This window comes from Oryzias latipes, chromosome 5, assembly GCF_002234675.1.
Source record: "Oryzias latipes chromosome 5, ASM223467v1".
Classification (NCBI taxonomy): domain Eukaryota; kingdom Metazoa; phylum Chordata; class Actinopteri; order Beloniformes; family Adrianichthyidae; genus Oryzias; species Oryzias latipes.
In genome coordinates, this window is record NC_019863.2 from 32,540,752 (window position 1) to 32,566,336 (window position 25,585).

Sequence of the window (25,585 nt, forward strand, 5' to 3'; positions counted from 1 at the left end):
GGAGCAGTATCACCATGTAGGAGCTCACTACAGGTCAGACAAAACACTTCTAAAGAAGTGGGACCTTTACTGATGGATGCTGGGAACTGGAGAGATGGAGCCTCTAACTCCCAACTAATTATTTTACATTCTGTGTACTTAACCACATTTAGGATGTCAAATAAGCTCAACAATCAGAATTATAGATTTAATAAAAAATTGGATTTAAGTTGACACATCTGTGCTATTGTGGTACTTAGCTTTTGATATGTCCACACATACACCACTTTAAAATATAAATCCTACATGAAATAAGAGATTTACATTTTATTTGACAAAGTTAAACGTTTCAGTTTGTCATCATCAAGTCAAGGATTTGCTCGTTTCTTTATTTGCATGCATTTACAACACAATAACTGAGTCAGACTTGTAGGTACTAAACAGGATTTAATAAATACCCTAAAGACACTCAGGTATGTTCTCCTTGGTTGCACCTTTCCTGCCTAAGGTGTGCTGACGTGTAAGGTTTTAACTTTAGATCTGGCAACTCCCATCGACATTGAAGGCAATGTTGGTTTTCCCAGGAGAGCAAAGTGTCTGAGTTCTGCTGTGATCCAGCATGTAGTCAAAATGCATGTTAAAAACTCATCAACGGCGTTTCAAGCAGCTTAAGAAAAAGCACATATTTGTGACGACAGCCCACCCAACTGACAATCCAAACACGGACCGCATTTCTTTGTCTCACCTCTGAAATGTAGCGTCAGACACACCTGAGACATGTGGAAAACCTCAGCTTGTCCCCAATACAGGACATCAAACCACCCATTTATGCAGGTCAAGCATGGGTTGTACAAAAAAACAAAACCATTTCATAGAACTGGAACATTTTGACCTGTGGAAACATGTGATCAGTCAGCTGGTAAAGGTTACGCAGAAGCGGGAGGTTCTCACCTTGCCAGTCTTGTGGTCAAACCAAATAAGGGCATGATTTCTGGACAGCACCTTGCAGTCGAAGGTGGCATTGTTCTGGGCAGGGCGGCACCGAGCCACCGACCTGCCGATTTTGACCGGCTCATCCAGGTACACATGCCGGTCCTGGAATGGGTGCGAGTTGGGTCGGCAGGCGAACACAGCCAGCGCTGAAGGCATTGATTTTAGCTTTAGAGTGTTGCTCCAACCAGATGCAACGGACAGGTTTTCTTGATCCAGGTTGGCAGGTTGTTGTGGGAATCCCTAACAAATAATCCAAAATATAGGTGGCCTATACGTAGGCAGAATGCTGAGTCCTTTATTCCTGTAGGCACTGGCTAATATGCATTGTCCACTTGGGTCTCACAGCTTCACCACTTTGAAGTAAGACCCCCTCCAAAAAAGGTTTAAATTAAAAAAACAAATCCACGTGTATAAAAAGACAAGACATTCCTTCCGCTGGCTGTCCACTGAAGCTACATTACGACTTATATTTGACAGCCAATACTATGTACAGCCCAAGGTGCCATATGTCAAGACCAACATGACTGAGTGGAGCTCGGACGGGCTGGCAAACAGCCACTCACGTCCATCAAACGGAGCCGTGGAGAGGAAGCGGCGGCCTGCAGACGCGGATCTTTTCCCCCGCGAACCAGCAACAGGTCACTGTCTATCCCAGCTGTACGTCAACCGCGGTGATATCTGCGCGCGCCTTTGAGCTAATGAGCGCGCGCGCACACATACAAACACTCACGTGAACACTACACTCCAGACAAACACTCAAAGGTTAGATGTCCGTTGTCTCCTCTCCGTTTGTTACAGACAGTTTGTCGGAATCCATGACCCAGTTGACCTGGGACGGAGAACCTTATCGAGCCCACAAACGTCACGTTTGCCCCCCCTCCCCTCCCAAACAGAACACCTAACTGATCGCTAATGATTGAAACCTAGCTAGAAGCAACTCCTGAGTTACGAAACATCACCGGTCAACATGAAGCATCCACGCGGTCTCGACAACTGCTACAAAACTCAAGTCTCAGTCGGGACAAGGAGGAGACTTACGAACAGTGTTGTGCATTAAAATGCTAACAAGCTAGCGAGTGGACAGGGGGAAGCGCTAACTAACGGCCAGCAGTAGACCTGCGAGCTAAGCTAGGCTAATGAGTACCGACAAAGTTATCACTTGGGTTCTCATATCCTCTCTCCCTGCCCTCCTCAACGAGTTCGCTTACCGGGGGGACGCGATGCGCCATCACTGTCCCATAAAGCGGGCAAAACCCGAAAGCTTTCGGGCTTTTTTCAAATTTAAGAGTCCCGCAACCGAGCGTTAGCATCAAGGTGAGCTAGCCCGCAGCTAGCCGGCTAACTGACAGGCGGAGCGGAAAAAAAATCGGGAGTTTCTAGACTGCGGCTCCTGGCGCATCACACCGAGGCGATTAAATTCCAGAAGAAATGTCCGCGAAGGTCGTTACGTACACCGCCCGTCGTCTACGGTAGCCCGGCTCGCGTTTTCCGCAGCGGGCGCGCGTTACAGCCGTCGTCGTCCGACAGTCTTGTGGAAGGAACCTGGAAGAAGTTGTTCTCCTCCGTGAGTCCGAGCCGCCATACTGAAAGTACAGGCGTGGTGCGTTCACTGTCCAGATCACAGCAACACATTGATCAAACCATCCTCTCTGTCCAATGGAGGGCCGGGGAGCACAGACACTCACTAATACGTAATCATGTTGAACGCGCTCAGTAACCTCAACGATGTAATCAAGTAAATCAACCTACAGTCTGGCTCCAGAAACTTTTTTCTTTTGAATTTGAAGTTGGATTTGTTTTCTACAACAACCATTCTGGAGATGCTATTCAATGCAGTATTTCTTTTTTTAAGTAATCACATCATAGTTAATTTACAAATAATAAACAGTGAATTAAGTCATGAAAAACACTTGATAATTTACTACTAATACATTTAAAGTATCAAAAACAAGCAATTAATAAACACCTACTAAAAGGTTTATGTACATTTGACACTCAAACAGCCTACAGAATGAGGAATGTCATACTGCAAAAACAGGTCCACATTTCTTAATCCATGGGCAAATTCTCTTTAAATTAGCAATAAAAAAAAGCCATAGGGGTAAGAAAAAAATGGTCTAACCAAGAAAAAAAATCTAGACATGTTTTCTTAAACTACGATTATTTTGCTTTTGAAAACGTTATAATTTTTTTTCTCAACACAAGGGTCTTCTTACATTCTTAAGGTTGTCGATGAAGACTCTTATTCATCCAGGTTGATTTCATCTTAGTAGGAGGTTTAGGGGTCATCTGGACTTAGGTTTTAAAGTTGGAAGACGTTTCACCTCAATTCTGTCCGTTCTTAAGGCTGTAAAGTGAAATATAAGTTTACGCCATTCAGCATTTAAGATTTTGCGGTGTACATACAACTGCCAACCCTAACCTGCAGCCGCGTACTGACTGTCAATCCACAAAGCATCTAGGAAAATCTGCTGATTTTGTAAAAGCTTTCCAAATGACTCAGGGAGTTTATTTCAAACACATGGACTTATCCTGCATCTGTGAGGTTTTCCTTTATTACTGCTTCATTCTCTTCTTTTCTCCATGCTTGTACTTTGTACCATCAAAAATGTTTGATTTTTGTTTGTTCTGAGGGAAGAAGAACCCGAAATACTTCATGAGATGTTCACATGTCCTCTGAGTGGTGAGAACAATCATCACTTTTTAGTGTTTTTTATGTTTCTGACAGCGTTATCATAGCTATGGAAATCCCTGACAGTCTTATGACAGCAGTCATTTCCATGAAAGGATTTTGTTCAGGTGACTCGCTGTGAGACTGGGATGTGGAAGGAGGTCAAATTCTGCTGATGCTTCCAGAAAACATCCCTGTTGTGCTGAAAACTGAGAGCAAATCATTGATAGGGACCACACAACAGGAACTCTAGAAGACATCACTGCTGCTCTTTCTGTTTAAAACAGCAAGTTCGTGTGTGTCTAAAATGTTCTTCCTATAGTTAAGAGTAAGGCTTTGAAGTTCACCTAAAAGGCTCATAAACCGTCATGGCTTTTAGGATTAACTGTATTTTTTGGACTAGAGGGCACCTGTATAAAAGCCGCATCCGCTCAATAAAAAAAATAACAAAAAGATACACAAGCCACAGATATCTATGTTGAAAATTACTGCATAAACAAAACGATTTTGTACTGTAAATGTACATGTATGTACCTGAACAGATTATTTCCAAACGGTGCCTTTTAACACTGCAGCAACTTCACTGATTAAAACAGAACAGAGATGATAACCGGTATTTATCTACCTTTATTTCTTCTGTGTCTGAAACAACAGAAAATATGGTATTTATGTTCTAAACATTTACAATTCTATTCAAAGAAATAAACTAAAGGTGCTAAAAAATGCTGATAAAAGTTGATGCAAAATCAGAAAGGATCAAACAGTGAGATTCATAAAAAAGCTTTGCCCTAAAATTGAGCAACATGTATTCAAATGCTGGACTTAAATCTGAAAATCAGTAGTTTTCTGTATTGGTAAGTATTTTATTGAAACTATTTTTTTAAATGTCTGACAATTTTATGAGTTTGAAGACACAACTTACAAGTTGGACTGATTCTTAATTTATCAAAAAAGATTTTTTATTTAATTAAAGTCAGACAGAAATATTGTATTGAGCTTCCCTTTTGGATTTATGCATTTATTTTTATCAGTGTCTGCCGCTGTTAACAACAATACAACATCTTGAGTTACTTATTAGTGTACTCTTTCGGATAGCAGTCAATAAAAGGTGGTCCATGCGGACAGATCTGTCATTTTCACATGAGAATCAGGGGATTTTCCTAAAAATAGAAGAAAAAGGTCTGAGCTGGACATCAGCAGCAACAAACCGAATTTTTTTTTTCGAAATCTCTCATTCTTTTGGGTTTTCTGTCACATGCAGGTCCAGGTCTATAAAAAAAGAGAGCTGGTGGTCTCCACAGCGGGGTCTGGCCCTCCTGCAGAGTCAGAGAGGAGACCAGCTGTCACTGTGGACCGTCTGACTGTTACTCAGGATTTAATGCCATCTTCTCTTAGCTCAGTTGGACATGCAGGGCCCAGATAACTGACAAGCTTAATAACAATTTGGTTAAAAGGGTAATAAAGCTGTTTTTGTTTTTTGCTTTATTGTGTTATTTCCTACACTTCTTCGTGCCATTTTTGTTTCTTTTGTAGATGTTCTTGAAGATGTTTTTAAGTGAAATTATATTTTAAAAATATATATCTATATATATTAGTTTTAGGTTTAGTAGGTTTATACCAACACAAACAATGGTTAAGTGTGTCCCCAAAATGTGGATCCTCAGCTAGATTGATCCTTCCGTCTGCTTAGTGTTTGGACTATTAAAGGATTTAGGAAAAGCTGATTTACTGCCTTCTTCCTGCTTCACACTGAGAGGGGAACTGTGCTCCATGAACAGATTCATTCAATTAGATGATTGTCTGATTCGGGAATAGTGTCAACCATGTGCTTACATTCACGTTGATAAAGGTATCATGTACATGTGAACATTTTAATCAATCACGGTCAGGACAAACACACAACACATTAAATTGCAGTATAATTATATTTAAAGCAGTGTTGGCAGTGACAGCCCACATCAGCCATATAACCAGCCGCCTACTTCACATTATTTCATTCAAATGCTTAATTAATTAGTCACTGCAATAGATACATTTTGTCAATGCAATATGTTGTAAGACATGTGAAAGTGATATGTCGATAAAGATAACGAAATGAATGAATGATTAATTGATTACGGACTCAAGGTCTAAATGACAAGACCATAAAAACAAACAGAAAGAACCAATATTCATAAAAGGTACAGCGTAAATTAATTAAAGAGAGTAGTTTGCAATGACACTAAAACTAGTTAATCAACCAAAAGCAGCACAAGTGCCCCTCTCCATTATGCTGAGACCTTACTAATTCCTACTGCTATCAGAACCAATACAAGTCTTTTCATGAACTATTCTGATCAAACTGTGCTTAAAATAACCTAATTGTAAAAAAAATGTTTATAACTGGTATCTCTCATAATCATTCTTTTACTATACCAGTTTATTTCTGGTGTGGGGTTGCTGGAGCCTATCCCACCCACGGTTTGCTAAAGGTGGAGTTCATCCTGGACAGTTCCCCAGACCATCATAGAAACACACTGAGACACCGGAGGGAGAATTTAGAGTCACTAATTAACCTACGAAGCGTGTTTTTGGATAGTTGGAGTAAACCAGGGAAAACCCACATGTGTACGGGGAGAACATGCAAATTCTCCACACAGATTCAAACTTCTTGGTGTGAAGCCAATGTGTTAACCACTCCACCACCATGCAGCTTTAAGAAAAACACATTTCACGTTAGTTTTGTTTCTTTTTAATAGCCGTCTCTTCACTGGAAAGCTTAAAAACTGTATTTAAACATATAAAAATGAATGAAGTTTATATCTGTGTTTTATACTAATATAGTTTAAAAATGGCCCTAAAAGAATTTTCATGGGTTTGAAATATTAGTAACAATCCACAGATTTATGTTGATGGCCGTTGTGTTCATGGATCCTGCGTCAAACTCGGGACGGAATACGCTCTTGCGTGATGACGTCACATGTGCCGTAAACATGACGCCATTACGCTCCAGCTCTGCTAACTGCTAGCTCAGCTGATCTTGCTTCTTGTTGTTTTTTGTTGTTTTTCTTTGTGGACATCGACTAAAAACACCCGTAAAGACACTTTACGGGTCGTCGGCGTTCCCCCGAGCATCTGCGTGTCGGTACCGGGCCGTGGCCATGGCGCTGCAAGGCTCCGAGGAGATGGGAGAGCCGGTCGAAGAGCCGGAGGATCTGGATGACCAGGACGCTGCTAGCATCTCCCCGGCAGAGGAGATAACTATGCCCCCCGGCCCCGGAGGTGAAGAAGGGTCGGAGCAGGCGCCTCTGCTGCCGTGGGACCGCTTCTCCGCCTGGCTGCACTGCATCTGCGTGGTGGGCTTCGACCTGGAGCTCGGACAGGCGGTGGAGGTGAGCGGGGTCCCGAAAACTCTCTGGAGCGACATGAAAAGTTAGCAGCTGTTCTGGTTCCGGCTATGTTACGGAAAGAATGCATATTTTGAAAGGATACCCGTGTTTTTTGCTGTATCACACCATATTGCCAGAATAACACCATGCATTTTTCACATTGTTGCGCGTTTCTTAGTTGTAGCTTTCTTTCGCTCCCTGGAGTTAGTCCAACATTTCAGAATAAAAGGATCTGTTTGTCCTGTCAGTCTCCATCCGCGCGGTGGCGGATGGAGACACTTTTCTAAATGATGCCAGTCTGGATCCTCCTATAGATGGCCTCGTGGCCTCAGCATCTCTGGATGTAAAGTTTCCATGAAATACTCTGTTTACGGCGGTTTGGCTTGGAACACAGTGACGTAGGAAGTCTTTCTGTTTCCCTTCCAGCCGTGAATCCATCAGCATGGAGCGGCGGGATCACGTGCTCTCTTTTGCAGACTAATGGAATTGCATACAGTTTGAAATTAAATGTATCGCATTAGTTTATAAAGAATTTGTAGAAAAGACGGCAGCTGTTATTTTTTGGCTCCTTATTGTACAATCTGTAAAGTGACATTAGTGGATTTTTTACGTTCAGGTATTTTGTAGTTGACGAATATAATAATGTCGCTAAATACTAAACTAGTATTTTTTTAATGTAAGCAACAGTTGCCTACAATTCTCTGTCATGGTGGTTTTATTTTTAATTGTATTTTTTTCTGTTTGAATACTAAACAAAGGGATGAAAAAGCCATCAGCCCGGCTGCTGTGAGGCGGACGACCTTCTGTCGTCATTTCTGGATTCAAACCTTCAGAACATTCAGAAACTGTTTTCCTGTTTTTCAGGTCATTTATCCTCATCACTCCAAACTCTCAGAGAAAGAGGTGAGTCAAACTCAGAGGACCTTAGAAATGTGCCTTCATCCCAAATGAAATGATGATTAAACGGATAATAGAATGAAAATGAAATCGTCTCTTTATTAGAAATCAACCTAACGCCTTCTTTTCCCCCCAGAAAACCAGCATCTGCTACCTGTCCTTCCCTGATTCAAACTCAGGTGAGTCCAACCTTTTGAAAAGCAAACGTTTCAGATGAAAATAGGTGAGATTGTCGACTGAGTTCTTTTAAAATGTTGATCACATTTAACCCCTAAGAACCCATCAGGTTCTGTGTTCTGAGGTCCACTTGGTCCGTGGTACGTCCCGCTTCAGACTTCACTTCTTCTGGGTCTTATGGTTCTTCCTGTGTTTTGTCAGAACCACAACCGTGACCCTCGAGGACTGGAGTCTGACACCCTTAGGCTCCGCCCATCAGGCGGTGGACCAGTGATGGCCATTGCTCCGCTTGTCGTGTTGATGCTCTCCTCTGGAACTTCCTGTTGTTTCTTCAGGTTGCCTCGGTGACACGCAGTTCTGCTTCCGCTTTCGTCAGGGCTCCAACAGGAAGTCGTCACAGGGATGCTTCCTGGAAACCGCTGACCGAGACGCCCCGCCCTGCCTGAAGGTGTGAACACACACGGCCGTGCTGTTGGGTCGGCTGCAGGTTCTGGGATAGTAGCCTCCTTTTGGCGAGGGTTAACTGTAGAAACTATTTAGACCTAAACATGGAAGTTGAACAGAAAGACTGAATCCAAAGTTTAGCAGGTGAAGCACTTCAGTATCCATGAGTCGGAGGGACAGACCTTTTCCTTTTCCTGGTTTCTGTCGTCATACTTGGTTTTGGAAAATATCGCCCCAAAGGATCAGTTGTTGCAACTGTTTTGGTCTGGACCAGAGGTGGGCACTGAGGGCCGCAATCCTGCATGTTTTCCAGCATACCCTGCTCTGGCATGTTCTAATTGGCTGGACACACCTGAACCAGGTAATCAGCCATGAGTAGGGCAAGAGTATCTGGAAATCATGCAGACACACCGGCCCTCGAGGCCTGGAATTGCCCACCCCTGGTCTGGACAGTACAGTGTGAAAGCGAAGTGAAGCAGATGAAGGAGTGACGTTGATCTGAGCGGCGTTTGGCTGTCGGAGTGAAATATGTTGAACTCTTGCTGCAGCGGCGGCTCCTGCTGATTCAGCGGTTTCTGTGTGTTGCAGCGGGAACAAGGCCATTACTACGGCTACGTGTACTTCCGCCAGGTCAGAGACAAATCTCTGAAGAGAGGATACTTCCAGAAGGTGAGTGATAATTCAGACTATATATCCACAGGGATTCACACATCGACTGTACATGAGACCTGGACTGAGTGACCCCCCCCGTAGACTTTTATAGAGAAAACAAACAGCTGTTACTCAGTCATTCTATGGTCAGAAGAACCGCTCTGGATCTGATACTTTTTGTCAATTTTAATTTTGTCATTTAAGTTATAAACTGACCAATCAGATGCCTTGATTAAAGTAGGCGGAGTTTACTGCCCCCCACACTCAAGGTTTAAAACTTTTGAGAGATATTGTGTAGATTTTGTGTAGTGGTAGGGGTGTGGCCTTCCAACAAGCTCAACCCTGACTGTCCAGTGGTTGCCATAGAGACGTAGACTGACTGTTGTTGGGTTCTCCGGGGTTCAGATGTTTCCAAACCAGTTAGGGCTTTTAAAGTTGTTATTAGGGTTTACTAAACCCATTTTCCGTTTGGATAAGCAGCAATTAACAGCAGCCAAAAAGTAAAAAATATAAACATGAAAAAATTACACAAAACAAACAAACAAGGGACAAAGTGGACTCCTCCAGGGTTAAAAACTGAATATGTGTTTGAAAAGTTTCCCTTTGGGTTAGTTAGGTTTGTTCTCTGTTCTTCAGTCTCTGGTCCTCATCAGTAAGCTGCCCTACGTGACCTTCTTCCACTGCCTGCTGAAGATCATGGCTCCAGAATACTTTGAAAAACAGGAACCCTGCTTAGAAGCCGGTCAGTGTCCTTCAGTGCACCTGTACCTGTCGTCATACCTGCCGGAGCTCCACACCTCCAGCCTGTTTCTGTGGAGGAGCGTGGATGGAGTTCAGGGGTGGAACCTCTTTCTGATGTGTCTCTGTTGTGTGACAGCTTGTAATGACATGGACCGCTGGCCTGCGCCTCATCCTGGACGGATCCTCACGCTGCCGATTATGGGCGTGGTCATCAAGGTACGAGCGCCGTCAGTGAGCTTGATGCTGGTGTGTCAGTTTGAACGGCAGGATCTTCCTTCATGAACCTGGTTGACAGTCCAGGTCGACCTGCGGGGAAAATTATCTTTTCTCTGTAAAACTGTGACTTTTCATCAGTGCGATCATTAAATGTGATTGGTTTGTGGTTTTGCCTTTGATTCATTTCAGACATTAAAACCTTTAAAAATATAAAATCATGAATAAATGAGAGAGAGGAGAAAATTTCTCTACGTGGACAGAAAAAGAAACTGAGGTTTTTTTACTTTCAATAATTTGTTCAGCAGTTAGTGAACAAACAAATGAATGTTTCTAGAATGAACATCTGTATTTGTTGCTGCAGGTTCGAATCCCAACCTGTTATGATAAACCAGGAACCTCCCAGCTGGTCCAGTCTGCTCAGGTACTGAACACACTTCCGGGTGGAGCTCATGTTCCAAACATCTCCGTCACAGAGCGTCTCCTCTTTCAGGGGGACAGTCTGGTGTCCATCGTTCTCCCAACCATCCACGAGGTGGACCTCTTCAGGTGTGTCCTGTTGCTCTGCCTCCATCTGCTGGACAGTGGTGGTACTGCGGTTTGACCTGTTTATCTGATCTTTGGTGGCATTTCTAAACGGCTCCAGCTTTAAGTGATGTTATCTTCTGATTTCTGAGGAGGATCCGATACGGATCAAATGATTCTGTCCTTCAGATCAGCTGGACTTTGGTGGTTGATCTAGAACAGGAACTGTTTCTGGGGTTAAATGTTGATCAGGTATCACTGATCCGGGGATGATCTGTGGGTTTAGGGTTAGAAAACATGGACCGGGATGACTGAATGGCTCCTCTAGCATCTGCTGCTGTGTGTGGGCGTGCATGTGGCGTGCATGTCAGTCTCAAAGCTTCTCGAGGAGCTCGTTTGACCTCTGAAGGCCTCACCTGTCCCCTCTGTTCTGTCCAGGTGTTTCCATCCCGTCTTCTTCCACATCCAGATGCTCTGGGAGTTGGTGTTGCTGGGAGAGGCCCTGGTCGTCATGGCGCCGTCGCCCGCAGAGTCCTCGGACACGGTGCTGGCGTTGGTCAGGTGAGTCAGCGGGTTCTCCTCAACCTCCGTGATGTAGAGGAGCGGCAAACGGGCGTTCATTGCCGTGTTTTCGTGCAGCTGCATCTCTCCTCTGCGCTACTGCAGCGACTTCCGGCCGTACTTCACCATCCATGACAGCGAGTTTAAGGAGTACACGACCAGGACGCAGGCGCCGTGAGTACAACCTCCTCCTGCAAGGGGCTGAGCAGGAGGTCCTGTGAAGGAGGCTCAGAGGAGCGCACTGCCTCCACACTCAACCGTGACACAAACAAAGTAATCAGATTACATGTGTGGGTCATAAAGGCAGCAGTAATGATGACCTCACCGCTGTGGTTCTGCTCCGTTTCCTCCTGAGAATCGCTCGCAGAAACCGTCGGATTGGCTGCTGCGTTTAGCAACAAACTCCGTCTGGAAGGTGAAGGAGCAGCCATCTTTGAAATGCTGCTCATTTCTACTCATTTAAAAGCTGACTCGGTTACATATGAACATAGATCTGAATGCGTGAAGCCCTCCTGTGGGTCACGCTCCGTCGTCTCAGCAGCAGAGACGGTCGGATCCTGAACCACAAAGATCAGGCCTCCTCTGCATTCAGCCTCCAGGTCTCTCTGCCTCCTCAGTCACGAATGACTGAAGAACTAACAAACAATTCAAACGGAGGGAAGTGCGGCGTGACGGTGGCGCTCGCCACACGTGTGGAGCAAACAGGGGTTTCCAGGTTTTTGTGCTGAGCGGAGTCTCAGGTGTCTCTGGTTTTCTGTAGGCCGTCCGTCATCCTGGGCGTCACCAATCCTTTCTTTGCCAAAACTCTGCAGCACTGGCCGCACATCATCCGCATCGGAGACATGAAGCAAACAGGTGAGCGGCCCGCCGTGGTCACACCTGACTCGGATCCTTCACCTGAGCTCCGTCCAGCTAAATAAACCCAGTTTTAGAGTAAAATGCCTTATGAACACGGCCTCCGTGTTATTTAAGATGGAATGTCAGTGACCGACTGTTTCTGACGTTTCCCTCCTGCAGGAGAGCCGACCAAGCAGATGAAGGTCAAGAAGCTGAAAAACCTGAAGACTCTGGACTCTAAACCTGGTGATCCTTCTCAGTTCTCTGATTGTGTAGCTGATGTCTGTCCGCCGTCTCACGCCGTGTGTCCTCGCTGTCGTAGGTGTTTATACCGCATACAAGCCGTACCTCAGCAAGGACGAAGAAATCATCAAGCAGCTCCAGAAGGTGAAAGTCTCTGAACGCAGACGGCAGAACGTTTATGTCAGGCTTCATCTTCAATTTAGTCGGTTCATTTATATTAAAAGACATATTTACAAGTTACTTTTATTGACATTATGTTTTTAAATGTTTGCTGAGGTTGTTTAATGTCTGTAGACCCCTCACCACCCCACCCCTGCCTGCAAAATGATGGACTTTTTTTGTTTCTCAGGGGGTCCAGCAGAAGAGACCCTCGGCGGCCCAGAATGCAATTCTGCGGCGCTACTTCCTGGAGCTGACTCAGAGCTTCATCATTCCTCTGGTAAGCTTTTTTATGCAACATCCATATGTTGGTGCCCCCCCCCCCCCCCCCCCATTTAAATTCATGGACCCGTCGTGACGCCTTCATGGACCCGTCGTGACGCCTTCATGAACACGTCGTGACGCCTTCATGAACACGTCGTGACGCCTTCATGAACACGTCGTGACTCCTTCACGGACCCGTCGTGACGCCTTCATGAACACGTCGTGACGCCTTCATGAACACGTCGTGACGCCTTCATGAACACGTCGTGACGCCTGACGTCGTGACGCCTTCATGAACACGTCGTGACTCCTTCACGGACCCGTCGTGACGCCTTCATGAACACGTCGTGACGCCTTCATGAACACGTCGTGACGCCTTCATGAACACGTCGTGACGCCTTCATGAACACGTCGTGACGCCTTCATGAACACGTCGTGACGCCTTCATGAACACGTCGTGACTCCTTCATGGACCCGTCGTGACGCCTTCATGAACACGTCGTGACGCCTTCATGAACACGTCGTGACGCCTTCATGGACCCGTCGTGACGCCTTCATGAACACGTCGTGACGCCTTCATGAACACGTCGTGACTCCTTCATGGACCCGTCGTGACGCCTTCATGGACCCGTCGTGACGCCTTCATGGACCCGTCGTGATGCCTTCATGGACTGCTTTGTCTGCAGGAGCGTTACGTGGCCAGCCTGATGCCGCTGCAGAAGTCCATCTGTCCGTGGAAAAGTCCTCCTCAGCTGCGGCCGTTCAACCAGCAGGACTTCATGAAGACGCTGGAGAAAGCTGGACCTCAGCTGACGTCCAGACTGAAAGGAGACTGGATCGGACTCTACAGGTCCAGATCCTCCTGCAGGCTGCAGCTTTTGGATCGTCAGACCTTCAGCATCGTCTTTTGACTGCAGTGGATTTTGGTTTCCAGGTGTTTCCTCAAATCCCCAAACTTTGACGGCTGGTTCCGCAGCAGGAGGAAGGAGATGACCCAGAAGCTGGAGGCCCTTCATCTGGAGGCCCTCTGTGAGGAGGTGAGGAGGAGGAGGAGTGGAAACAAAGTCCAACTCCTCAAATGAGCCCAGCAGAACCGAGTTCTGAGGACACGTCCTGTGAAAGAACAAAGATGGCGTCTCTTAACCCGGTCCTGAAAGTGTCCTCTTCCTTCTCTGGGATGTTTGTGACGTTGTTGAAGAAGCCAACCTCCATCTGCAGACGTGAAGGTTCAGCTGTGTGTGTGTCTGCAGGACCTCCAGCAGAGGATCCAGAAGCATACAGAGGTGGAGGCAGTGGACCTGGTTCTGAAGCTGAAGGACAAGCTGGTCAGTACGGCTCATGGGAAGCTCTTAGCGTTTGGTTCCTCAGACCGTCTGCTGTGTTTGGCCTCAACTCTGTGGACAAAAGCTAGTGGACCTTCTGGTTCAGTAGCAGGTGACCTGTGGTGCGGTTTACCACAGTGTGAAAGCACACGGGAGGTCCGGCAAAAACACAGGACCCCACACCTGTGACCTAAAGAAGGCGGAGTCAGGCGCCGCTCTATGAAACAGCTCTGCACTCACTCAAGTGCACGTGCATGTACTTGACTGACGTGCATGTGAGAGCACGCATGTGACGTCCATGCTCTCACATGCGTGTCAGTCTCTCACATGCACGGCCGACTGATTTGCACGTGAGGCGGCGCACGTGACTGACGTGCACGTGAGGCCGTGCACGTGACTGACGCGCTCCTCTCTCTCTGCTGCAGACCCAGGCCGAGCGGGAGCAGCTCCCCCTGCAGCCCGGGACCCTGACCAAACTGCGGAGCCACATCGAGGCGCTGATCCGGACCCTACCTGAAGACCTGCAGGGCATCCTCCACAAGCCCCCCACACCCTGACCGGCAACCCCCTCCCCGGCCCGCAACACTAACCCCGCTCTGAGCTTGTTTTAAAGTTTTCGGGGGTCCTGGAATCTTTTTGTGGTTCCTCATGAGATTCCTTTGGAGTAACATGGAAGCACAAAGGGCGGGTCCAGCCTCAGTTCTGATGCTGGTGACCCGTGTGGACCTGAAGCCAGCGGAGTGGATCTGACAGAACCAACAGGACCAGAACTTGGAGACAAAGAGGACGGTGTGATGCATTCATGCAGCCACAGAAAAAACAGGAAGGTTGGTTCTGGGCTTTTACGGTCCTGACACCGACTGACCCCAGCAGAACATTCATTGGTTCTGGAAACAGGTTCTGACAGAAGTGCACTTGTGGACTTTCACTTTTATGCAAAAAGCCGAGCGGTTCTGTCTGCTGCAGCCGCGTTTCAGCACCAGCGTTTCTCCTGCAGGTTCCCCGTCACAGTGAGGGAGGGGGGGTCCGGGGGGGTCCTGCCCTGAAAACTGAATGTAAACATTGTTTTTTTTAAAACCATCCAAACTGTTCTGACTCTGAGAGAAGACGAGGAAGCGGGCTTTGGGTCCACGTGACCCGTCTGGGGGGGGGACTCTAATGGGTCTTAATCATGTCAATCAAAGGCAGTTCCCGTGTGGATCAGGACTGGGGGGGTTCTGGCCTGACACCCCCACTGCACCATGACCTTCATTAACCCCTGAAAAGCATCACGGGACCCCTCCCCCTGACTTCATTTTATGACTTTTTATGTTGTTTTAATCTGAAGTTGACCAGAACCGGATTCTGCTGCAGCTTTTCCATTGAACGGGTTTGGTTGGACCCAACGGAGCAGATCGGGTTCTGTTGTTGTTTCTTTGAACGAAAACGTCTCATCGATGGCGGTTTAGCTCAAGTCAAAGTCTGACATCTTCCGTCTGAGGAGCAGACAGACGATAAATGTTCCTGAGCAATAACAGAAAATCAAACAAATTCTGGTTGGGTTCTGGTTTCCAGAACCTTTTCATCCTGCTGACGAATGTTTGGTGGCAGACGGACGTTTTCATGACTTGAATCTTTCTGCTGACTTAACATTAAATGTATGAAATGTTTTGATATTAAAACTCGTCTGACTGAAGCTTCAAATGTTTTTTCACCAAAACATGGGGGGGGGGGTCCTGGAGTCGCCGACGCCATTTCAGTGATCCCTAAAAGAAACCAGCTTCCAGTTCTGTGACCCGCTGGGGGAAGATGGAGGAAGGATCCGCCCCTTACCGTGATAGCCCCACCCATGGAAAAACCGTTAAGTGCTCATGTTCCTACGGCAACCCAAGAATAAATTCACTCCCCTCGACCCCACCCAGGTGTGGGTCCAGATCTTCCCGTTAAAGCTTCAGAACCCAGAGAACGTCTCAGGAACCATCAGAACATCTCTTCATGAAACCTTCAAACATTTATCACGTTATTCTAAAATGAAAAAACCTCTTTGGATTTTCCTAAAAAGTTTCTAAATCAGTAAACTTACAAAAACAGGCAGATTTAGTGTCAGAAAATCAAACCCGAGTTCATTTCACGTTTTGTTCAGAAAAACAAAAACAGATCAAACATGAAGGCGAATGTTAATCCCACTAAGAAAACAGCATTTCCAAACCTTTGGATTAGGATTAATCTTTATTTAAAAAGAGATTTTTCTTCTCATTTTTTCGTTAACACTTCAGAACTTGAAGACATTTAAACCTCATTTTTCGGATTATAATCAAATAATCCCGTGAAGAACGGCAGTTTGCTTGTTTCTTAATCCCAGCCGTGATTGTTTCTGGGATTAGATTACCGGCTGTCTGAAATCCTGCCAGACCTTCCTCTTCAGGGCCCAATTCCGCCTCTTTTTGCTGATTGGCAGCTTCATCTGCCACTCATAGGAGTTCTCCAGCAGGCTTCTTCCTTGGAGGGAATACCTGATGTTGGACCAGGTCAGCAGGGAGCCCTGGACCGACCTGGAACCACAAAGGTGGATCTGAGTTCTGGACCCAAACAGCTTCATCTAAACATCTGAAGCTTTTCTGAGCAGAAAAGTCTGCTGTTTCTTATTTCTCATCATTCTGTCAAACATTTGATGTCTTTGATGAACTAATAGATGATTTGGACCTGACCCGGTCTGATCCAAAAACAGAACCAGAACTTTTCTCACAGAGGATTAATGAACCTTCAGAACTAAGAGGTTGTCTTTGGTGAAGCTCCTCTGGTCGCTCCTGAACTCACAGAACAGTAACTGGATGTTCTTCATGTGGAAGTTCTGACCTTTTGGGTCAGCTGGGCTTCCATCCATCATTCAGTGACATCATTTGTGATTTCTTCTACATCAGATTCATTGTTGGTGACAAACGTTTGTGTCGTACCCGTAGTAGCCGTGGCTCATGTAGTAGAGAACTTCTTTGTAGCGGAGCGGATAATCCCACACCTGGACGTCTGTCAGCTGTCCGTCAAAACCTGAGAAAGTGATGACGGGCTCACCGGACCACTGATACTGAACACACACAGACACAGACAACAGACCGTTCATGTTTGTCTGAAATTCAGGAATTTATGGAGAACTTTGTGTCGTCCTCTCCTCTTCCTCCTTCTTTTCTGAAAACAATGGAGGAACCGTCTTAGTTTTGCATCAACCTTTGGTTCAGATCAGATTTTTCTCCAAATTAGGCAAACTTCCTTTTCCTGAGGAACAAACAGTCCTGGAAGCTTCTCCTCCAAGTACAGATGTTTGTCTCTACGTGTTTTTCTCTACATGTTTGTCTCTACATGTTTGTCTCTACGTGTTTGTCTACATGTTTGTCTCTACGTGTTTGTTTCTACGTGTTTGTCTCTACATGTTTGTCTCTACGTGTTTGTCTCTACATGTTTGTCTACATGTTTGTCTCTACGTGTTTGTCTCTACGTATTTGTCTACATGTTTCTCTACATGTTTGTATCTACATGTTTGTCTACGTGTTTGTCTCTACATGTTTGTCTCTACGTGTTTGTCTCTACGTGTTTGTCTACGTGTTTGTCTACGTGTTTGTCTCTACATGTTTGTCTACATGTTTGTCTCTACGTGTTTGTCTCTACGTGTTTGTCTCTACGTGTTTGTCTCTACGTGTTTGTCTCTACGTGTTTGTCTCTACATGTTTGTCTCTACATGTTTTTCTCTACATGTTTGTCTCTACATGTTTGTCTCTACATGTTTGTCTACGTGTCTTTCTCTACATGTTTGTCTACATGTTTGTCTACATGTTTGTCTACATGTTTCTCTACATGTTTGTCTCTACATGTTTCTCTACATGTTTGTCTCTACATGTTTCTCTACATGTTTCTCTACATGTTTCTCTCTACATGTTTCTCTCTACATGTTTGTTTACATGTTTCTCTACATGTTTCTCTACATGTTTATATCTACATGTTTCTCTACATGTTTGTCTCTACATGTTTCTCTACATGTTTGTCTACATGTTTCTCTACATGTTTCTCTACATGTTTATATCTACATGTTTCTCTACATGTTTGTCTCTACATGTTTCTCTACATGTTTGTCTACATGTTTCTCTACATGTTTGTCTCTACATGTTTGTATCTACATGTTTGTCTACGTGTTTGTCTACATGTTTCTCTACATGTTTGTCTCTACATGTTTATCTACATGTCTCCCTACATTTTTGTCTCTACGTGTTTGTCTCTACGTGTTTGTCTCTACGTGTTTGTCTCTACATGTTTGTCTCTACATGTTTGTCTCTACATGTTTGTCTCTACATGTTTGTCTCTACATGTTTGTCTCTACATGTTTGTCTCTACATGTTTGTCTACGTGTCTTTCTCTACATGTTTGTCTACATGTTTGTCTACATGTTTGTCTACATGTTTCTCTACATGTTTGTCTCTACATGTTTCTCTACATGTTTGTCTCTACATGTTTCTCTACATGTTTCTCTACATGTTTCTCTCTACATGTTTCTCTCTACATGTTTGTTTACATGTTTCTCTACATGTTTCTCTACATGTTTATATCTACATGTTTCTCTACATGTTTGTCTCTACATGTTTCTCTACATGTTTGTCTACATGTTTCTCTACATGTTTGTCTCTACATGTTTGTATCTACATGTTTGTCTACGTGTTTGTCTACATGTTTCTCTACATGTTTGTCTCTACATGTTTATCTACATGTCTCCCTACATTTTTGTCTCTACATGTTTGTCTACGTGTTTGTCTCTACATGTTTGTCTCTACGTGTTTGTCTCTACGTGTTTGTCTACGTGTTTGTCTACGTGTTTTTCTCTACATGTTTCTCTACATGTTTGTCTCTACGTATTTGTCTACATGTTTCTCTACATGTTTGTATCTACATGTTTGTCTACGTGTTTGTCTCTACATGTTTGTCTCTACGTGTTTGTCTCTACGTGTTTGTCTCTACGTGTTTGTCTCTACGTGTTTGTCTACGTGTTTTTCTCTACGTGTTTGTCTACATGTTTGTCTCTACATGTTTGTCTCTACGTATTTGTCTACATGTTTCTCTACATGTTTGTATCTACATGTTTGTCTACGTGTTTGTCTCTACATGTTTGTCTCTACGTGTTTGTCTACGTGTTTGTCTACATGTTTGTCTCTACATGTTTGTATCTACATGTTTGTCTACGTGTTTTTCTCTACATGTTTGTCTACATGTTTGTCTACATGTTTCTCTACATGTTTGTCTCTACATGTTTCTCTACATGTTTCTCTACATGTTTCTCTACATGTTTGTCTCTACATGTTTCTCTCTACATGTTTGTTTACATGTTTCTCTACATGTTTCTCTACATGTTTCTCTACATGTTTCTCTACATGTTTCTCTACATGTTTGTCTCTACGTGTTTGTATCTACATGTTTCTCTACATGTTTGTCTCTACATGTTTGTCTCTACATGTTTGTCTCTACATGTTTGTCTCTACATGTTTCTCTACATGTTTGTCTACATGTTTCTCTACATGTTTGTCTCTACATGTTTGTCTCTACATGTTTGTCTACATGTTTGTCTACATGTTTCTCTACATGTTTGTCTCTACATGTTTATCTACATTTTTGTTTCTACATGTTTGTATCTACATGTTTGTCTAAGTGTTTTTCTCTACATGTTTCTCTACATGTTTCTCTACATGTTTCTCTACATGTTTGTCTCTACATGTTTCTCTACATGTTTCTCTACATGTTTCTCTACATGTTTGTCTCTACGTGTTTGTATCTACATGTTTGTCTTTACATGTTTGTCTCTACATGATTCTCTACATGTTTGTCTACATGTTTCTCTACATGTTTCACTACATGTTTGTCTCTACATGTTTATCTACATGTCTCTCTACATGTTTGTCTACGTGTTTTTCTCTACATGTTTGTCTCTACATGTTTGTCTACATGTTTGGCTACATGTTTCTCTACATGTTTGTCTCTACGTGTTTGTCTCTACGTGTTTCTCTACATGTTTGTCTACATGTTTCTCTACATGTTTCTCTACATGTTTGTCTCTACATGTTTGTATCTACATGTTTCTCTACATGTTTGTCTACATGTTTCTTTACATGTTTATCTCTACATGTTTATCTACATGTTTCTCTACATTTTTTTCTCTACATGTTTGTATCTACATGTTTGTCTACGTGTTTTTCTCTACATGTTTGTCTACATGTTTGTCTACATGTTTCTCTACATGTTTGTCTCTACATGTTTCTCTACATGTTTGTCTACATGTTTGTCTACATGTTTGTCTACATGTTTGTTTACATGTTTCTCTACATGTTTCTCTACATGTTTCTCTACATGTTTGTCTCTACGTGTTTGTATCTACATGTTTCTCTACATGTTTGTCTCTACATGTTTGTCTCTACATGTTTCTCTACATGTTTGTCTACATGTTTCTCTACATGTTTGTCTACGTGTTTTTCTCTACATGTTTGTCTCTACATGTTTGTCTACATGTTTGTCTACATGTTTCTCTACATGTTTGTCTCTACGTGTTTGTCTCTACGTGTTTCTCTACATGTTTGTATCTACATGTTTGTCTACGTGTTTTTCTCTACATGTTTCTCTACATGTTTCTCTACATGTTTCTCTACATGTTTGTCTCTACATGTTTCTCTACATGTTTCTCTACATGTTTCTCTACATGTTTGTCTCTACGTGTTTGTATCTACATGTTTGTCTTTACATGTTTGTCTCTACATGATTCTCTACATGTTTGTCTACATGTTTCTCTACATGTTTCACTACATGTTTGTCTCTACATGTTTATCTACATGTCTCTCTACATGTTTGTCTACGTGTTTTTCTCTACATGTTTGTCTCTACATGTTTGTCTACATGTTTGTCTACATGTTTCTCTACATGTTTGTCTCTACGTGTTTGTCTCTACGTGTTTGTCTCTACGTGTTTCTCTACATGTTTGTCTACATGTTTCTCTACATGTTTGTCTACATGTTTCTCTACATGTTTCTCTACATGTTTGTATCTACATGTTTCTTTACATGTTTGTCTACATGTTTCTCTACATGTTTATCTCTACATGTTTATCTACATGTTTCTCTACATTTTTTTCTCTACATGTTTGTATCTACATGTTTGTCTACGTGTTTTTCTACACGTTTGTCTCTACATGTTTATCTCTACATGTTTATCTACATGTTTCTCTACATTTTTGTCTCTACATGTTTGTATCTACATGTTTGTCTACGTGTTTGTCTACATTTTTGTCTCTACATGTTTGTCTCCATGGTAACAGAATGGGTTTGTCTGTCATGGTTTACAGAAGTCCTGAGTTCGTTGACTGGTTTGCAGAGAAAACCCTGTGAGACCTGATGTCTCCCCGCGGTCTTCAGGGTCCCTCTGTGAGGGTCTTTATGCAGGAGTTTGTTTCCTGCGTGTTTACCCGCTCCGACATCACAGCAGAAGGATGGAATGACATGACGGTCATTTCTGTCGCTTTAGAATCCGGTTTGACTTTAAGGTTTTAAATATGGTTGGAGCTGAACCAGAACCATCCGACCTATGAGAAGCTGCAACCTTTCAAGAAGAGAAGAAGCAAGTCCAGATGCTGTGACTCAGCTTCCAGACATCCTCATCTGGATGAAGGACTTCACGGTCATCTGTCGATCAAAATTCAATCTTGAATTTCTGTTGTAAATTAGTCCTTTTCTTTTCGGGGTTGCCTTCCCCTTAGTGGTTATCTGGTAAACAGAAGTGGCTCCAGTGACCGCTGTTCAAACAGACAGGAAGTACCTTTTGGTTTTAGTAGTGAGAACCCCAAAGGTCATTTTTCACTCTGATGACATCACTGGAAACCATGCAGTTGCCCCGCCCACAGAACAATATGAGAAGTTGGATCCGTTTTAGCCTCTTTTTAGGAAGGGAACTCCTGCAGTCTGAAGGAAGAGGAAACCCGGCGTCTCGTTCTTACCCCGTACATCAGCAGCTTCCTGGTGCTCATGTTCATGTTGCTGAACATCTGGACTACGTTCTTTGTGAAGTCCACAGTGAGGCAGACGCTGGTCCACATGCCCCGCCCGATGTTTGGCCAGATGGGGACGCTGGGCCGCAGCCTAAGTTGGTTGCTGCCGAACCTCAGGAGGTACCAGCCTCCGTCTGTGACCTGCAGGCTGAGCGGCGTGCTGGACGGGCTCAGAGTGAAGATGGACGGGTTCGTGTCGGAGGTGATGAGGCGCAGACACACAGACACGCCTGCAGCTCAAACCCAAACAAACAGAAACAGCCGGGTCAGAAAGGTTCTGTGAAGCCGCTGAAACGGCACATCTGAGGACGGGTCCCACGCTCTGAACAGAACCAAAGGCATTTCACAGAGGAAGAAACATCCCAGCAGAAAATGCTGAAAACACTGTGGGGATGGTCCAATGACGTGTGAGGTGCTCACCTCCTTTGGGCGGAGCTGTGGTCCAGGGGTAGTACCTGGTGGTGGTGGTTGGCCTCAACGTCGTTGTAGTGTAGGGGTACCCTGTGTGGCAGAGCCTTTTCTTAATGACGGTCCAGTTTCTATTAAAATGACATTTCACTGGCTGGGTATGTAAATTGGGATGTGGGAGCGATAGAATGGGAGGGGGAAAGGTTGAAGGGGTTGTAAACACTTTGAGCTGGAATGTCTGTCATCTGAAAATGTTCAGTAAATAAATAAGAAAAAAAAGACATTTTAACAGCAACCATCTTCAGATTTGAGAAGTTCCTGCTGCGGCTCACGGGAAACATGCTAAACAGACGGCTGGGATGCTCCAATGACGTGAGAGGGCCTACCTCTGGTGGGCGGAGCTGTGGTCCAGGGGTAGTACCCGGTGGTCCTCGGCCAGAACCCTGTTGTCGTGGTGGGGTACCCTGTGTGGTACAGTCTTTTGTTAATGACATTTTAACAGCGTCCATCTTTAAATTTCAGAAGTTCCCGCTGCGGGTCACAGGAAACATGCCAAACAGACGGTTGGGATGCTCCAATGACGTGAGAGAGCCTACCTCTGGTGGGCGTAGCTGTGGTCGAGGCGTCGTACCTGGTGGGGTCGGTCCGGGAGCTGTCTGTGTGGTAGGACGTGGCCGGGTTGGACGTAGACCCCAGAGGGTCCAGGTACGGTGCAAACAGGGTGAGCCCCCCACCGTACCTGGACAAAGTGAACATCTTCTGCTGCAGATTGGTTCCAGAGACTGGAGGAAGAGACAGACGGTTGAGGGTTTCACTTCCTTCATGGTCTATAAAACCTCCATGTGTCTGACGTGGATCCTAAACACGACTTGAAACCTGAAAGGTCAAAAGTTTAAAAGAGTTCTTCTGAAGGGGGGGGCACACCTTTGAGTCCTCACAAACAACTTCTTCTTTTTGATTCTTGTTTTTGCTTTCGTCATACAGAAGTCTGTTTTCATTCTTCTTCCGCATGACGGGGTCGGGGCTGGGTGGAGGGCCCGTCTGGGCCCCTGGAGACCGCCTCACTTCGCTTTGGTTCTCTAATGTGATCTGCACTTCTCTCTTTAGGGAACAGCTGCTTTTGTTGGCAGACATGGAATGACTTCCTGTCTCCGGTCCGGTCCGGGCTGTGGAAGTCCAGCCACAGCAGAGGATTCTCTTCAGAAAAGTGTCAGAACTGCGTCCTTAAATTCTCTTATCTTCTTGCTTTTTTGTCAGATCCAAACTTTGACAGTTGAACTTCTCACAGATTCACGAGGGAAACTGGAAGGAATGCAGAACCACCGGTTCTGATGTTCCTACCTGGGTTCCTCCATGGTTCTGGTCTCCCTTCAGCTCCTGTCGGGTCGGTCACAACCAACATGATGAAGGCCAGCAGGGAGACACACAGAGGCTCCTTCATCTTCATCTTAGCCAGATTCACTGCAGTCTCTGCTCTGTTGGTTTCATTTCTGTATAAACAGAAGGGGGGGGGGGGGGCAGAACCGCATAAACTCCTCCAACCAGGAGCAGCTCAGCTGATGCTGTGGGAGGAGCTTATGATTCATATGAAGTGATATTTATGCCAAGATGTTGGAAACAAAACTTTCTAAGTACTAAATGAAAATATTCAATATTTGCTTTCAAAACCTTTTTTTTTTGCTTTTATGTATATCCTATAAATATCACTTCATAGAAACGAACCAGAATGGTTGAACAGAAGCGATACCAAGTCCAAGTCCAAAGTCCGCGTCTGCCTGTAAGTACGGTCAATACGAAACAGAGACACCTGATTGGTTAGACTCTAGACCAGAGGTGGGCACTGAGGGCCGCATTCCTGCATGTTTTCCAGCATACCCTGCTCTGGCATGTTCTGATTGGCTGGACACACCTGAACCAGGTAATCAGCCATGAGTAGGGCAAGACTATCTGGAAATCATGCAGACACACCGGCCCTCGAGGCCTGGAATTGCCCACCCCTGCTCTAGACCAATCAACAGCTGTTTGATGGCAGCTTTGTCATGTTAAACTGAAATTAATGTGAGCAAAATCAAAGATGGGAAAAAAGCGAGATGAGACACAACGCATGTAAATCATTGTGTTGCAAACGCAAAAAAGCTGCAACTGGATAGAAACTAAAATAAAAATTTTAAAAAAGTTAAAAAATGATTTTTTTAACCAGCTACAAACTGTTTCATTAAATTTTTTTTTTTTTTAAATGGCTGCAAAATTTTAACCCTTGTTCTATCCTAGGCACTTTAACGTTGGGAGTTGGGTCATCTAGACCCACTAGCCAGTGCTCTGAACCTTTGTTCTTCAATGATTTGTGATCTTCACTGGTGTCCATGGATTACATGAAATCTTTCCACCTTCATCCACCTTTGTCATGGTAGGGAGAACAAGGATCGGGTCATCTGGACCCCATAAGATAGCAAAAGGGATGAAAAATGTAAAAAGAAAGGGAAAAAAGGCGGCGAGCTAAAGCGTCCATGTTGCTCCGTCCGGTTTTGGGTTCAGAGACTTCTGACCGCAAAATTCCTACTTCTCTTTAATCAGTCAGCTAACTTTAATTCTGCTTTTTGGAAATCCTCACATGTTTGCAGCCTGACCAAAGTGAACCCAACAGTTGCAGGGATAGGCTCCAGCAACTCAATGACACACCCCCCCCAAAAAAAAAAAAAAAAAAAAGAATTCAATGAGTTTGAATGGACGGGTCTTTCCAAAGCTGTTTTCAATTGTTCACTGCAGTTTAAACCATTTGCAAACCAAAATCCTTTCTGTATCTTGAGTCTGCAAAGACCACATGTGAACAAACCCAGACGTGGATCAGACCTGAAACCAGCTGCTGGGAGGAGCTTCCGGTTTCACTTCCATACAGCAGCTGGTTTCAGGTCTGATCCACGTCTGGGTTTGTTCACATGTGGTCTTTCTGCTCATAGCCAAACAGCACAGATTTCCTGGAACATGAAACAGAGGAGATCATAAAGTGGGTGACACTTTGTCATAAACTCTGCTGAAATGTTTCACTGAATCAAAACAAATTCCAACGGACTCCAGTGTCCACGTTTATACA

General features: G+C 44.4%; 3 protein-coding genes and 1 long non-coding RNA gene across 16 annotated transcripts in view; 1 reads left to right on the plus strand and 3 right to left on the minus strand.

Annotated features, from left to right (window-relative positions):
* The window catches only part of slmap (sarcolemma associated protein), a 47,360-nt gene extending 44,772 nt beyond the window's left edge, over window positions 1–2,588 (minus strand). For 5 of the 9 annotated variants that reach the window (XM_023955327.1, XM_023955329.1, XM_023955328.1 and 2 more), the window contains exon 1: window positions 931–2,588. In XM_023955327.1, coding sequence (XP_023811095.1) covers window positions 931–1,128 — 198 coding nt within the window. In that variant the 5' untranslated portion in view covers window positions 1,129–2,588. The remainder of the gene's footprint in view (window positions 1–930) is intronic. The other 4 variants (XM_023955333.1, XM_023955330.1, XM_023955331.1 and 1 more) reach the window with 1 other exon arrangement.
* A 2,961-nt stretch (window positions 2,589–5,549) lies between these two features.
* LOC110015184 lies at window positions 5,550–7,820 on the minus strand. The gene is made up of 2 exons (XR_002290318.2): window positions 7,115–7,820; window positions 5,550–7,037 (listed from the first exon to the last, which is right to left on the minus strand). It is a non-coding gene; the product is annotated as an uncharacterized LOC110015184 (long non-coding RNA).
* dennd6a (DENN domain containing 6A) lies at window positions 6,624–15,720 on the plus strand. The gene is made up of 19 exons (XM_011475691.2): window positions 6,624–7,014; window positions 7,876–7,914; window positions 8,045–8,087; window positions 8,421–8,533; window positions 9,118–9,198; window positions 9,817–9,922; window positions 10,058–10,137; window positions 10,499–10,558; window positions 10,628–10,683; window positions 11,098–11,220; window positions 11,299–11,394; window positions 11,981–12,075; window positions 12,238–12,303; window positions 12,380–12,444; window positions 12,650–12,739; window positions 13,410–13,573; window positions 13,658–13,760; window positions 13,974–14,048; window positions 14,471–15,720. The coding sequence occupies exons 1-19, from the start codon at window positions 6,784–6,786 to the stop codon at window positions 14,600–14,602; spliced, it is 1,818 nt and encodes a 605-aa protein (XP_011473993.1). The 5' UTR covers window positions 6,624–6,783; the 3' UTR covers window positions 14,603–15,720.
* Window positions 15,721–16,234: 514 nt separating this feature from the next.
* LOC101161631 lies at window positions 16,235–23,984 on the minus strand. Of its 5 annotated transcripts, XM_020703626.2 has the most exons (8): window positions 23,836–23,984; window positions 23,552–23,554; window positions 23,091–23,276; window positions 22,881–22,958; window positions 22,507–22,587; window positions 22,036–22,316; window positions 16,979–17,106; window positions 16,235–16,576 (listed from the first exon to the last, which is right to left on the minus strand). In XM_020703626.2, the coding sequence occupies exons 1-8, from the start codon at window positions 23,939–23,941 to the stop codon at window positions 16,405–16,407; spliced, it is 1,035 nt and encodes a 344-aa protein (XP_020559285.1). In that variant the 5' UTR covers window positions 23,942–23,984; the 3' UTR covers window positions 16,235–16,404. The 5 variants fall into 5 exon arrangements, with proteins under 5 accessions (XP_020559285.1, XP_004069367.1, XP_020559286.1 ...); XM_004069319.4 differs by lacking the exon at window positions 23,552–23,554 and having other exon boundaries at window positions 16,281–16,576; XM_020703627.2 differs by lacking the exon at window positions 22,881–22,958 and having other exon boundaries at window positions 16,281–16,576.
* Between the last annotated feature and the right edge of the window lie 1,601 nt (window positions 23,985–25,585).